The sequence below is a fragment of the Paracoccidioides lutzii genome (genome assembly GCF_000150705.2).
Source record: "Paracoccidioides lutzii Pb01 unplaced genomic scaffold supercont2.3, whole genome shotgun sequence".
NCBI lineage: Eukaryota > Fungi > Ascomycota > Eurotiomycetes > Onygenales > Ajellomycetaceae > Paracoccidioides > Paracoccidioides lutzii.
Window position 1 is genome coordinate 357669 of NW_015440949.1, and position 13488 is coordinate 371156.

Consider the following 13488-nt stretch of genomic DNA (forward strand, 5'->3'; position numbering starts at 1 on the left):
GAGTGTGTCTAGAGACGTCACATTATTGTACGCGCAGCCCATCCACCTAGCCTATTATAGTCTCGGGTGCAACAAAGGCGCAAATCATCTTTTGTTGCAGGAAAACCTGGCACGAAACAGTGCACACACAAGGATATTGCTGCAGGATAACATTAGCAATGGCTGCACAGGGTCAATTACACAGCAGCCATTTGTGAGCCCAGCCTCTTGAAACTAAGGGGGGTTGCAAGGATTGGAAATCCTGTGGGCTGCAGTGATCTGCAGGATATGGGCCTCTGGGTTCATCCATCTGCCCTTAAATTTTCATTTTATTTTTGTATGGAGTTTTCTTGTTCTTATTCTTCCGGTTTTCAAAGCTTATGCTGGACACTGACAACCGCGAGCATTTTATCCGGCACATAATCACTTCAACTGGGCTGTGAAATTAGCTTAAATTGATTTTCTCCAGGGATAGCTATCGGTTTAAAGAGACCCAGTTCGATCATTTTAGGAACAGTGGCTGGTCTAGCCCCAGTGTCTATTTAGGGGTTGAAGGATATTCCCAGGGAAATTTGAGAGTAGAACGAGAAGAATAACTCGTACTCAAACAAGATGCTGAGAAAACCAAAAAAAAAAAAAAAAAAAAAAAAAAAAAAAAAAAAAGGGCGGAATCAAGAAAAGGGTTTCAGCTGGTGGTGATATTGGGGGGTTGCTGTGCCGTGGACCTGGAAATTCCAAGCACCCAAGGCTTCACAGAGAGAGGAGACTATGGATCTGGTGCAACAGGACACGCAACAGCATCGCGGCCTCGAGGAATAATGGTGATACAGTTGAGGATTTGGTGTGGCTAGTTAAGAGATGCCACAGGCGTGAGTGCATCTCTCGAGTATCATCAATTCATCATTCTGTCATCTGCATTTTTCCCCCTCACCAATCCCCGATTAGCAAATTCCTGTGCTGCAACCATTTCTTGGCCTTCCATCCTTCGCGATCATTTATCTCACTGGCCTACTTGGACGGTTCAGCACAGCCAGGATGATGACGACCATCGCAAAGCAAAGGCGGCTGATGCCGAGAAACCCTTCTGTACAATCATCGAATGACATACATATGGGCTGCTTAACCCACCTCGGCCTCCTGTACCATGATTCACGGCAATCAAATATAGATATCGATATTTAACCGTGCTTAAAACCTGTGTCAAAAGAACACAAACTATGCATTCAATAAGCCTCACAAAACATGCCTTGAGGCAGACAAACCAAATAAAATAAATGTATAAGTGGTTGTGCGGAGGAATTTATCCAGCACTGTGGCAATCTTGATTGATTGATCATTTTCATTTGACATGATTAGATTGCTTTGCAATCCCTGCATTGGTAGCAGTTTTTCCTCTATCCTCGGTTTCGATTTCAGTTCCGCATTAGATCATGACGACCAGTGGCCGTCGAAAACACTCTATACGGTCCAAGGATCCGGGGAGATGTCTATATATAGGCAGTGCTCCGCTATCACAAAGCCAAAATGAATCAACGAGAGAAAACGTTGGAGAGAACCCACATTTCCGCCTGCACCCCCATCCAGGCAACATCTTGGGTTTAACTGGGGTGAGCTAATGGCCTGGGCATTCAATGTCAGGAACCTTGCGAACTGCTCTTATCGGACAGTTTACATTTGCACATATATATATATATATATATATATATATATATATAAATGACTTCAAGTTAGCGACCACTCCACTGAAGGAACGCTCGCAGGTCCAACGGCCTTTCATTATCCGGTGATGGCGTGACTAAATAACTAGCCTTTTGTGGGCCATAACCTTAAGTTATCCTTCAACTCGTCAGTGCTCGTTTCCACGAAGGTATGTAGAAACAATGATGACACCTGGTGTCCCGCAGAATAAGATCAGGACAGGTCACAGAGAATTGAAACCTGACATTTGGCGTAACACCTCTTTTGACCTGATATAGGCCACGTTTCCTGTTAAGCACACCCTCCTTTCCAGCACTTTAATTATTCCTGGCTCAAACTACTCTCCCAGTATTGGACCGACACCATGAATACCAGAACCCATTGCCTCACGGCGGTTTAAACACATTGGTACAATTGGAAACGACCTGGTAGCGGCAACCTCCCCAGAACCCTAAACCAGCCCCCACTCCGCACCGTACCTTTCGGTGTTGATGTGACGTGAGTTAGTAAAACGCAAAGCAATGTGCATTTTCAGTCTCTGGCCAAACACTCTTGCCATAGCCTACGGATGACCGTTCAGCATTTGCAGGCGCGAAGTGACTTGAATATTTTCAAAACTAGCCGGTAAGTTGAGAAATCTCCCCATAATCCTCTTAAAATGGCAAGTTAGCAAACCTTCTTTTCACTAACAAGTTCGTACGCATAGAGAAAGCGGCTGTCTAGATCTAGCAGCATGCGCCGAATCTTGTCATGGGTGGGGAGTCGCGTAAGCCACTCGTCGGAGATAAAAATCCACCCTCTAAATAAGGGAACTGCGGTGAGAACATATCGTTGAAATCATTTCGGCTTGGATCAAGGTGCATGCAGGAGCTGGCATAACGCAATTGATATGGAAAAGTTCCTGATAGCTTCGTTTCTCACCGCCGTCTCTGCTCGCCATAGCGAAATATGCCTAAAGGTTTGGAGGGGATGATGCAATAATTACTATTACAAGCGAAGAGTTACTGATTTGAGAAGCGAATCAGGATGCCTTTGATCATCTACCAGAGATGAATCCAGAACGGGCCTTAGGGCTGGCTGGTCGAGGAATTTCACGTAACCATGCGAGTATACTTGACAGTTGTCTTTCGTCTGCGCTTAGTTTCACTGATTACAAGAGATTTGGAAAGATCGCTTTGTTGATGAGTCATCAAATAGTATCGGTAATTAGCGAGAATTTTTACCTTCAGGAAGCAGTGTGCGACTGAAATGCGAATGTTTCTATGATTATCTATGATTCTACAATGTTGCAACAAGCCGAATAACAATGAATATAATACGGGTGTGGTGATTTTAGTCGCAAGTGAACATTCTACAGCCAGGGATGATCATTCTTAGCAGAACCCTGGGGTAAAGCCTAGAACTTATTCACAACCTCCAACACTAAATCTTCCCTGGAGAAATTGCATTGCACGGTCAATCTATGACGTTGGACTCCATACCACCACCTTAGAGAGCTTCCATCGCTGGGCCTCTTACAATGTATCCAAGAGATGGCTGGCCAATGATATAACGGTCTTTGTCTGGGTCTCTTCTCCTCCCACCTTACCCTCTGGATAGTCAATTCGCCATCTCGGAAGTCACGGTTCCAGTATACCCATGCATCGGCGTCTTCGCAAATGGCACCCCTGGTAGATGGAGTTATGCCATTGATTCTTGCTCATGAACTCTGCTCTGTTGTGTGACCAGCTTACCAAATTTGCAGTGGAGAGAACGGTCATGTGTACCTCATCCGCGGCGACTTCACGCCTCGTGGAGTCTTCTTTGATTTCGTCAATATCACGGACACAGAGACTTGGGGTATCATCCGCCGTCAAGAGTCGAGTATTTGGCAGATCCGGCGAATCCTTAGAAGCTAAGGGATGGGCAACTAGGATAGATTAAAAGGCAAGAGAATTCTCCAACCTTTGTTGACATAAAACTGTTGATTGTGTCAAATCACAGGGCCCTTTCTTTATAGCTTATAACGCCGGGATTAAACTTACTTTACCTGCATTTAAATATAACATGCTTACAACGGCACCTCCCTGCCCATCCAACCATTGCACGACATTTTTCAAGAGAAAATCCGCGAGTCCCAATCGATGATATCGGAAATCAGTGGCGACAGCCGCAATGAAATAACCTTACACTTCCCAGGTTCCATCAGCGGTTCGAACTAGCAAATCCCTATGCATCGTCTTGCACATCGCGGCAACGGGACCTGAACCATCTGCCTTAGTCAGGCACCAGAATCGACATCTGGTCCCACGCGTGAGTGGCTGTTAACTTAGGAACTCCTCTCTCTATAAGGTCTGTGTCAGAGATTGGCTAGCCAAAGCTTTCTCCGAAAAGTTTATAGCAGTGAAGTCGTTACCAGGGCTTTGCCTCGCTGAAGCATATGACTTCAAAGCCTTCCGGACCACTGATGGTGATTGATGGCTGCCCAGCCATTCTCGACTTAGCATTTACTCTTCGGTTAAGATTATGGCAAATTTCGCTGGGCTTTGGTGCAGGTTGGTTTCCAGCTGACGAAATATATGGCTTTGAACAGGTTTGCACCTAACATGATTCGTATCCGCCTTCCCCGCGGTTAGCTGAAACAGAGTGGAGCTGGCTGTTCATTTTGATACGCCATGGACCCATTGACCCTCTTACACCGTTCAACAACACATGAAAATACGTAAAAGAGCACGCATATCCATTGTCAAAACTTACCTAGCTTGGTTCACGTTGGCGTATTTAAGGGGTTGAAGCATTTCTTTTTGGAGAAATAGGGTTTCTTCCATTGTCATGATTAAATCAAATATCGAATTCTCCAGGACTACACGATCCCTTACCATTTGACGATGACATACCAGCCTCAGGCTAGATAAGGCGATTAGAGGATTTTACCAGGTTTCCGTTTGCCCAGTCGTGTGATATATTGGAATATCTTCGTCAATGTGGGAGTTATCATGCCAATGTTCCGATGTAATAGGGAAATTTAATATTTCATCAACCGACATGAAGCTTCTCAGAGGCCCTGGAATAACTGAGCGGAGACGTTAAAGACCATTTGCATAGATCGGCGTCCTGTCCTCTTATGCTTCGTTCTGAGGTATATCAGTTCATTCAGCCGAGCGAAGCCCTCTTCTGATGCCAACCATTTAGCAATGGGGCTACGCCTTTAAATATTGACACGTGAACCCAACATCTCCAGTCCCACTGATACCCTACGTGGAAACGGTTAGAAACATTGGAAATTGGACTTGAGAAAATTTCGTTCCCCCTCGACTGTTATTATCACTTTTTTTTTGTATTCTGTAGAGCAGCATGGAATGTTGACAGCAACAAAAACGCTACCCATCTCCAGGTTCTATCATCAGCGACTAAGGAGAACTGGCGTCGTAACTAGAACAGATGTGTGGACTTATCGGCCAAGAGTGCTGCATTGTTAATTGACTGCGTCTTGAATGTCGACAGGTATTCTTAACTGAAAACCTCTCCTGAGAAGCCGGGATATTAAGGAAGGAAGAGATAAGGTTTTGGTTCTGAGTGGATCGTCTCGCCACGTGGGGGTTATTTAGCCGCCAGGCGCGGGAGTCCGTGCGCTAATGTTGATCCAACTTTAAATCTGGGCACGAATTACCCGTTTTGGGAATCAAGGACATGAAGTCGAGACGGGGACCACGATTGGATGGTCGTGATATGCTGTGCCAATACTCCTAGGTTTCCTGGATAGACAGATCCCAGAATTTGTTGCATTCTTCATGAACTTTCCATCAATTGCTGCGTTGATTACTTGGCTGTGTTTCACATACGATGCTGATGTAAATCGCTGGACGGGGGACAAGAGTAACAAATCAGAAGCCAAAAACTGGAAGAATTAATCTGCTGTTCCGTTGAGATTTCAAAGTAGTTATACCTTCCCACCGAAAAGAGGTCTAGCTAAACATTGTTAATTCCATCTGCATTCATGAAATCGGTTCTCCGAGTGCCTGGGTAATCGATTCGGAAAACCTCAATACAACAATAAACCGGAAGTAACATCAAAGAACATTGAATAAGCCAGCCAATGGTTAAATTTGACAAGTAGCAAACTGGACCCTCATGCGCTCGTTTATTAGCCCGTATGAATGTTGATTATTGTATTTTTCTGCCGTCATTTCTTGCCTAAATCATTTAGGCATACAGGTCGATGGGAAGACATTAAAAAGAAGAAGATATAAAACTGGAATTATCTATCGCTGATAACGATAACTGAACCTAAGGAAGCTGAGAGGTACGACAATAATGATGATTAAACGCTTAAAACATATTCCAACCGTCGCAACCCAAAGACGCGAGTGGTGGTAAGTTGGCATGTTTATTGCATGAAAGTTTCCCCAACGCCTGAAATGCCATCATTCCTATTCGTGTCCGTCCCTTTAGCTTGTGGTATTTCAACTTGAACTCGTCGCGTTTACTGTTGTTGCATAGGTGGTGGTCGTTGTCTTGTCCAAAATAGTTTTCATCATTTCATTTCCAAGACGGACAGCTTCGGGGAACCGTGGAGCAAAGTACGATTGGATCTTTTCAAAACGATCGCGGTATGAAGCAAAATCTCCAAATGACACGCATTCAGACCAGGCCTATTAATATTCTCCCAGAAGTGTCAGGAATTCCCATCAGCATAAAATTTGACGCCGGCAGTGTTGGTGAATGTTGGTGTGAGGTGAGGGTGAAGGAGTGAAACAATACAAACCAAAGAAAGGAGATGCATAACAATATGTAATATATGCAGGGGAGGGAAAGTGGCTTGTTCTTCACTATGGAATTTCTTGTTTTTGGGAAGGGGTTAAATATGGCAAATGGGAAATGGCTATGACGTTGGGGCCTAGAGCTAGGTAAAAGTCTACACAAGTCTGGGAACAGTGGTTACAATGCATGCATACACATACCCGTGCGGCAAAAGTAAATTCTAAGTCATCAGACCGGAACGTGTTATCATCAATTGCAATGTCCAGAACTTCATTGAGGAGGTCTTCATTTCTGAAGAGATATTCGGTCACTCCCAACCATAGACGGAAGAGCTGTGGTTGTTAAGCAATTCTGTCAGCCCTTTTTACAAATATCCGTATGTGTATATTTGCACGAAAGAATGGAGTCAAAGCCCACTAACCGGCGTCGAGCAAATCATATGATCATAAGGAACAATCCCCAACTTCCACCAGCAATCCACAATAGCCAACAAGCTCAGATGGTTATTAGGCATCCTTTCCGACATCCCTTTGGACAAGGAGAACTGGTCAAGCACTTCATCCTGCAACAACAGCTCATGCTGCGTCGTACCAGACTTAAACACCGCAGCCCCGGCGGCCTTCACCCGGGCCCGAAACTCTTCCCGATGCCCACCCAGCATCAGCTTGAACAGCTCAGTCACCGACTGCGCGTACTGGCGAATCTGCATTTTCGCGGCAGGATTGAGAATGGCTAGGCCTGCGTAGACGTGCCACTTGTTCGCATATATGCGCAATGTGATGTTGATTTTCACATTCTCAATGCCGCCCACGTAGCGGGCGACTTCCCAAGGGAACTGGTTGTTGGCATGCCATGCAGTGCCCATGCTGAGGAAAGCGGCGTGGGTGACTGCTTGGGTATCTGCTGTGATCCGATCGTGCATCACACCGCTGAGATAGACATATTTGGACTGGAAGGAGGCGAAAAGGTCCTCCACAAACCTTAGGCTTTCGTCTGAGGCCCTATGTTTGATTAGAACCTGGAAGACCTGGTGTTACTATGCGGCCACAAAAGTGATATATAATTTCGGGTTTAGATATACCAGGGGTTGGCCTTTAGGATTGACGTTGGGACCATGAAGGGAATGACAAGAGATGATTTCTACGTCGTTGGGCAGGTACTTATCAAACGCAGCAAGTTCGGGAGCTTTGCATGATGTCTGACCGCCGACAATTGCGCCGACCTTGGTTGCTTCAACTTGTCAGACAGGGTTTGATGAATGATATATGAGAATAGATGATACGATTGATTGACTTAGAATGGCAGACGTACATGGTCCGTATTCCGCGACAATCTTGTCAATGGCTTCTGCCTCTACGCTGTAGATGATATAGTCGCTTATTCTGGAGACTAAATGCCCATTCGGGAGTATATTGATATTTTGCTTTAATCCCTTAATAAGCCCCAATGTTCAGGCCCTCATGCTCAGGTTGTTAATAGTATTCCACATACATTAGATGCAAACTCCCGCTTTAATGATTCATAGTTTGCAGGCCTGTCACACGCATTGACTCTGCACTCTGGTGTCAGCAAGGGTTCCATAGGCGCAGGCGGGTTATACGTGATCAAGATGGAGAACTGTGAAACTGAAGTTTAGCACACTGCAAAGGAACATCGGAGCTAGGGAAAGATCTTGAAAAATGTAGAAAATATTTTCAGACAAAGAAAATGTTAAGGTAGCGAGGAGTTTACATCACCGACAACCCAAAAGCCCATCACACGCCAGAATGGCGGGATCGTGAAAAACTCCCAGGTCATACTCGAGCCAAATGCACTCAAGTCATCATATAAGAAGGACGGATAGAAAAGAGGGGCAAATAGAAAATGAAGAGAGCTTACCATAGGTTATATTACCCAAAGCAATTGCTTGAAATTCAAGCAGGAGATTTGAGAAAAGATGGATGGTATTACCTCCAGCCAGCCTGACTCAACCGCTGGGCATACATTTTGCCCATGTCGCCCATACCAATGATCCCAATGGATCTTGTGTCCATTGCAGATGCCATCACTGAGGAATTGAATGTTTGCTGTATTGTTAGTAGGTAATTGGTTGCTAAACTTGGGCACCTAGGTTGCTGGGAATGGATTTTGCATCAAATTGAAGAGTATAGGAGAATCAACGGCGAACTCAAATACAGATGTCCAGTGAAGAACACACGATTCAAACAGCAACCTCACAGTGTACAGTCATGGAGGTAAACGTCTGCATCTGTTGTGGGATCCTGCACCGTCTACTGTAGAGACAGACATTAAAGAAGATCATTGAGTTGACGAAATTATTTCAAGCCGCAGAAGCAAATTGACGCTAAACCTGGACTGGAACATCGCTTATTTAATAATAATACTTGCTCAGTTCAGCTGTTGTCCTTATTAGGGAATTTAGGGCATCATTTAACAAGCCCTAATCCTTTTAGGGCACACGCACTCGATTTCCGTATTTGGCATCTCGAACTATAACAGCAAATTGATTTTGCTTGTTATTGTTCTCTTCTCTTCTTCACCATCCACAACATCCGACCATCCATCACGCCCAAAATGCCTCCCAAGAAGAAGGTTGAACGTCCCGCTACTGAGAACATCTCTCTCGGACCTCTGGCTGGAGATGGTACGTGAATTGGTTTCTGGAACTGCCTTTGTGGTGCGAATGAAACCAGAAGCATGCTAATGAAGTCGCAGGAAAACTCGTTTTCGGTGTCGCCCGTATCTTTGCCTCATTCAACGATACCTTCGTCCACGTTACCGATCTCAGGTTCGTGCCGTCATCTGCCTCCATTTTGTTGAAGATGATCCATTTCCGATCCCCTTGGCCAACTCGACAGACAATACCCATATGATGTCGCCTTGAGGGGCCGCCAGATATATGAGATAGAAGGCTAATGTCCTGGTGATTTCAGTGGTCGCGAAACCATTTGCCGCGTCACTGGTGGTATGAAGGTCAAGGCTGACCGTGACGAGTCCTCTCCCTACGCTGCTATGTTGGCTGCCCAAGACGTTGCCGCCCGCTGTAAGGAATTGGGAATCAATGCCCTCCACATCAAGATCCGTGCTACCGGAGGTATGTTACTGCGACACATTATTTAGAAACCATATATTTTGGTGGAAACGAATGTTAAGCACCCCGAATCAATAGGTAACGGAACCAAGACCCCTGGCCCCGGTGCCCAGTCTGCCCTCCGCGCCCTTGCCCGCTCCGGCATGCGCATTGGTAGGATCGAGGATGTAACTCCCACTCCCTCCGACTCCACTCGCCGGAAGGGGGGTCGCCGCGGTCGTCGGTTGTAAGCGCCCGGATGAGGCTGTCTGCCTTTTATACTCTCCAGCCAAATGGCAATGCTGCTATTGCGCGTGGAGCAAGGATGGATTGCGCGGGTATCTCCGGGTATCTGTTTGCATATGTGGATGGAATAAACGCGAAGAACGGCGGTATTGCCTGGTCTTCTTTTCTTGTGGATTTTGTTCATATAATAGCATTTTCCCTGGCTGGACAAATCTGCAGCGTCCCATCATTAGTGGCTACAGTTTGCCGGTTCTGTTAACAAAGGGGTCTCTTGACAATTTATTAATGCAATGGAGATTCTTATCTTACAATTGAGATGTCTCAGAATTCTGTTTGTGAGTAACCAAGTAAGTTTCTGGTAATTTATGAAGAATAGAGTAGCTGGGTTTTACTCACCAAAGTTTGCCCCGCTAAAACCCCAATTTTGGAACTCAGATGTAAGAATCGCTACGGAGCTCTCGCAGTGCTCATCTTGATTCCATTTTACACCAGATGTTATTCCCTATGCCGGCGCAAATCTTAGTATACGTATTTATTTATTCGTGACCTGAACATCCTTTAAAAAAGTTAAGGAGGATTTCCTCAGCTCCCTCTATTTCCTGTCCAACTCTCTCATCCTCTCCATATATCCATAAAATCCAATCCCTCAACCCTTAACTCCCAAACCCCAAACCCCAACCCCGAATGCCCATCCCTCCCTCCCCTCCTCTCTAAACACTGCCAGTTCCTTAAATTAAAATGACCTCCAACACCCCAACTCCAACCCTCCTCCTAACCTCCCTCCCTCCCAAAACTCTCATCGGCATCGACCTCCTCTCCTTCAACTCCACCCCGAACTTCCACGGCATAAACAATCTCCCACCTGGACCTCACTTCCTCTACACTGGTACGACAGAGAGCTTTTCTCTCCGTAGTGGGGAGTGGTTCTTCATTCAAGATCGTCATAGCGCCAGTGGCGGAAATATTAACGTTGCAACTGCAGATATAGATATCCGCCTCCGCAAATGGGATGCGGAAACTGAAGCTCTCGTAACTTTTGATGAGAGGTGTGAAGAGGGCAGAGCGGAGGCGATGCGATTACGTGCAAATCTGGGGAGGATATGGCGGAGTGGGGGGTTGTTGGCATATGATAGAGCGCGGGGAGTGGGGTCGCAGAGACACCCACGACAACAACCGCAGGAGCATAATATTGGAAATGACGTGGATTTAACCCTACATCAACCGCAAATACGGCAAGATGCGCCAGAGGAATTGACAACCGACTGGCGCCAGCTGACAGACTACATATCACCTTCTGTCCTCTCGCGCATTTTGGGGCCTGCTGCATCACCCAATGCCCATGTCCCCAGCAGCAACAATTCCACAACGAACACACCCCTCCCCCGCTGGACCGTGTCATCAGGCAGCTCCGCGGCCCGTGATCGAGATGATATCCCAGGCCTCACTGCCGCGGAGATAGCCCGTGCGTACACGACTGCAAGTATGAGTGGGGCAGCTAGCGAGCAAGAAAGGGAATTTAGATTTTTGCCTGTGGATTTGAAGCGGACATGGCGGGTTGGTGCGGTTGGAAGGGAACGGACGGAGGCGGCACAGGATCGCTCGTGGGCGTTGGGTGATTTGGTAGGGAGGTTTGGAGATGTGAATGGATCCGTAGATGATATAACTACAACTACAGCTACCTCCGTGCCTGCAATGGAAGCTTCAACACCTGCAATTATTGGGGAGGGGGGGAGGCAAGAGCCAGGCGAAGCGCAGGTCCTAGGCGAGTTACAATTTACGTTTCTAATGGTTCTTACATTGATGAATTTCTCGTGTCTGGAACAGTGGAAACGGCTGCTCGGATTGCTCTTGACCTGTCGCACTGCAGTGCGAGAACGGGAAGCATTCTTCGTGCGCGTGCTGCGCCTATTACGGTGCCAGCTGAGACATTTCGATGATGTTGAAGGGGGACTGTTTGAGATGGACGGTGATGACGGTGGAGCGTTGTTGAGGAAGTTGCTTATGAGATTTTCGAAGACGGTGCAGGATATTGCAGAAGAGCAAGGTGGTGGAGTTGTGGGTATGGTTAGGAGGGAGCTGGTTTTGTTGGAGGATTGGGTTAAGAGGGAGTATGATTGGGAAATCAGACAAGGGCGGACGGTTAGGAGGGGGATGATGCAGTTGGAGGATGGGGAGAATGTGGAGTTAGAAGTTAAGGGGACGGAGGAGGACGAGGAGATTGGAGAATATGCCCCTGTTATCGTTGATATTGGAGAATGCACCAGCCTGGGAAAGGGGTTGGAAGAGGCAGCGGACGAAGACGAAGACGGCGATTTTGTGCCAGATGTAGATATGCTGAGGTCAATTTGCAGTAGATTATCAGGTTAAAAATACCAAAATTCGCATTTCCTTTCCGTCCATGGCGCAAATTCAAAGTTGTAGGAGACATGATCCAACATTGATCACTGTAAATTCTGTAAAAATATGGTATTGCGTCCGTAATCACATCACTTCAGAACATGGGAAGAGCACCTGAATTTCACGGTTATTTGAACAAATGGAAGAAATCGAAATTTTAACTGGGAGAAAAGGAAAAGAAATGGCCCTATTCTATCTTCCCTAGCAGTTGTAGCATAATAAATGCTAGGCCCCGTCGTGGCAATCCACCCAAGCCAAACAATATAATAAACCCGATTTTTCCATCTCCCGCCCCGGCACGACAACAAAACCCCAACACACCCACTTTGCTTAACGGTAAGACTTTTGGTAACGAGCACGAGCACCTGGACCACCGAACTTCTTTGGCTCAGCCCGTCTGTTATCAGCCACGAGGAGGGTTCTGTCGTATTGGACAAGGGCCTGCTTGAGCTGGTTCTTGGCGTGCTCGTCAACGTATTTCTGGTAGTAGGCGACTATCGACTTGGCGATGGCTTGTCTGATGGCATAGATCTGGGAAGTGTGACCACCACCAGTAACGCGGACTCGGATATCGACGCCGGCGAACTTGTCAAGGCCGACGATAAGGAGGGGTTCGTAGACCTGTTATTTTTCATGGGATATGTCATGAGCACAATATTCCTTAGTCTTCCATCTACCTTGTTTCCCCCGTCCCATATGCCCCAAAATCAATCTTAACGATAAAAGAGGCGAAGGGTGAGTCTAACCTTGAATCTGAGGATTTCCGGTTGTGTGAGAGCCAGAGGTTGGCCGTTAACTTTGATGAGGCCCTTGCCTGCCTATATTTGACAATTCCACACTAGTCAGCTGTGTTTGTCATATCCGACATGAATACCACAATATTCTAGTGGCCCTATCCCTATATCCCAAGATATCCCGGGATATCAAATCAAATCGCATCTTCAATCCTCAATCTTTCTTAACCCAAAAGTCCTCAACACCCAATTTTCCTCAACCCAGTAATTTCAAGTCATTCCCTCCAGGACATCACTATCGATTCGTACCTTGCAGTGGGCGACCGCAGTAGCTAAAACAGGCTCAATATCAGCAACAAATCCAACACCAACCTTGTCTTATAACAAACCGCATAGAAAGACTATCCCATACCCGTCTTCTTCTTGCCGAAGCATTGCACACTCTGCGTCGTAGCCATATTGATTAAACAGCCGGAGATAATGGCCCCTTGAGAGAGTGGATACGGGAGAGGGAGAGCAAAGAAAAAACGAAGAAGTTGTCGTTGGTCGTGTGATTGTCGGCGTCGTCGCGGCTCTTCCTTTTTTTCCTTGGGCAGTTTCTTAATAATCAGATGTGCGACTTCG

The 13488-nt window shown here is 46.4% G+C and overlaps 5 protein-coding genes across 5 annotated transcripts; 2 read left to right on the plus strand and 3 right to left on the minus strand.

The window, feature by feature from the left end:
• Nucleotides 1-3296: 3296 nt before the first annotated feature.
• Nucleotides 3297-3769, minus strand: PAAG_01431 (hypothetical protein; the record flags this gene model as incomplete). The annotated part of the gene is made up of 2 exons (XM_015844345.1): nt 3297-3586; nt 3757-3769. 2 exons carry the CDS (start codon nt 3767-3769, stop codon nt 3297-3299), a joined length of 303 nt encoding a protein of 100 aa, XP_015701253.1.
• Nucleotides 3770-6119: 2350 nt separating this feature from the next.
• On the minus strand, nt 6120-8214 carry PAAG_01432 (prephenate dehydrogenase; the record flags this gene model as incomplete). The annotated part of the gene is made up of 7 exons (XM_015844346.1): nt 6120-6308; nt 6618-6749; nt 6839-7435; nt 7499-7647; nt 7729-7840; nt 7909-8034; nt 8149-8214. 7 exons carry the CDS (start codon nt 8212-8214, stop codon nt 6120-6122), a joined length of 1371 nt encoding a protein of 456 aa, XP_015701254.1.
• Nucleotides 8215-8991: 777 nt separating this feature from the next.
• Nucleotides 8992-9738, plus strand: PAAG_01433 (40S ribosomal protein S14; the record flags this gene model as incomplete). The annotated part of the gene is made up of 4 exons (XM_002796379.2): nt 8992-9061; nt 9133-9205; nt 9351-9511; nt 9587-9738. 4 exons carry the CDS (start codon nt 8992-8994, stop codon nt 9736-9738), a joined length of 456 nt encoding a protein of 151 aa, XP_002796425.1.
• Nucleotides 9739-10471: 733 nt separating this feature from the next.
• Nucleotides 10472-12100, plus strand: PAAG_01434 (AAR2 family protein; the record flags this gene model as incomplete). Its single annotated transcript, XM_002796380.2, has 1 exon — nt 10472-12100. The coding sequence occupies one exon, from the start codon at nt 10472-10474 to the stop codon at nt 12098-12100; it is 1629 nt and encodes a 542-aa protein (XP_002796426.1).
• Nucleotides 12101-12460: 360 nt separating this feature from the next.
• PAAG_01435 (40S ribosomal protein S16) lies at nt 12461-13322 on the minus strand (the record flags this gene model as incomplete). The annotated part of the gene is made up of 4 exons (XM_002796381.2): nt 12461-12751; nt 12877-12948; nt 13174-13196; nt 13277-13322. 4 exons carry the CDS (start codon nt 13320-13322, stop codon nt 12461-12463), a joined length of 432 nt encoding a protein of 143 aa, XP_002796427.1.
• Between the last annotated feature and the right edge of the window lie 166 nt (nt 13323-13488).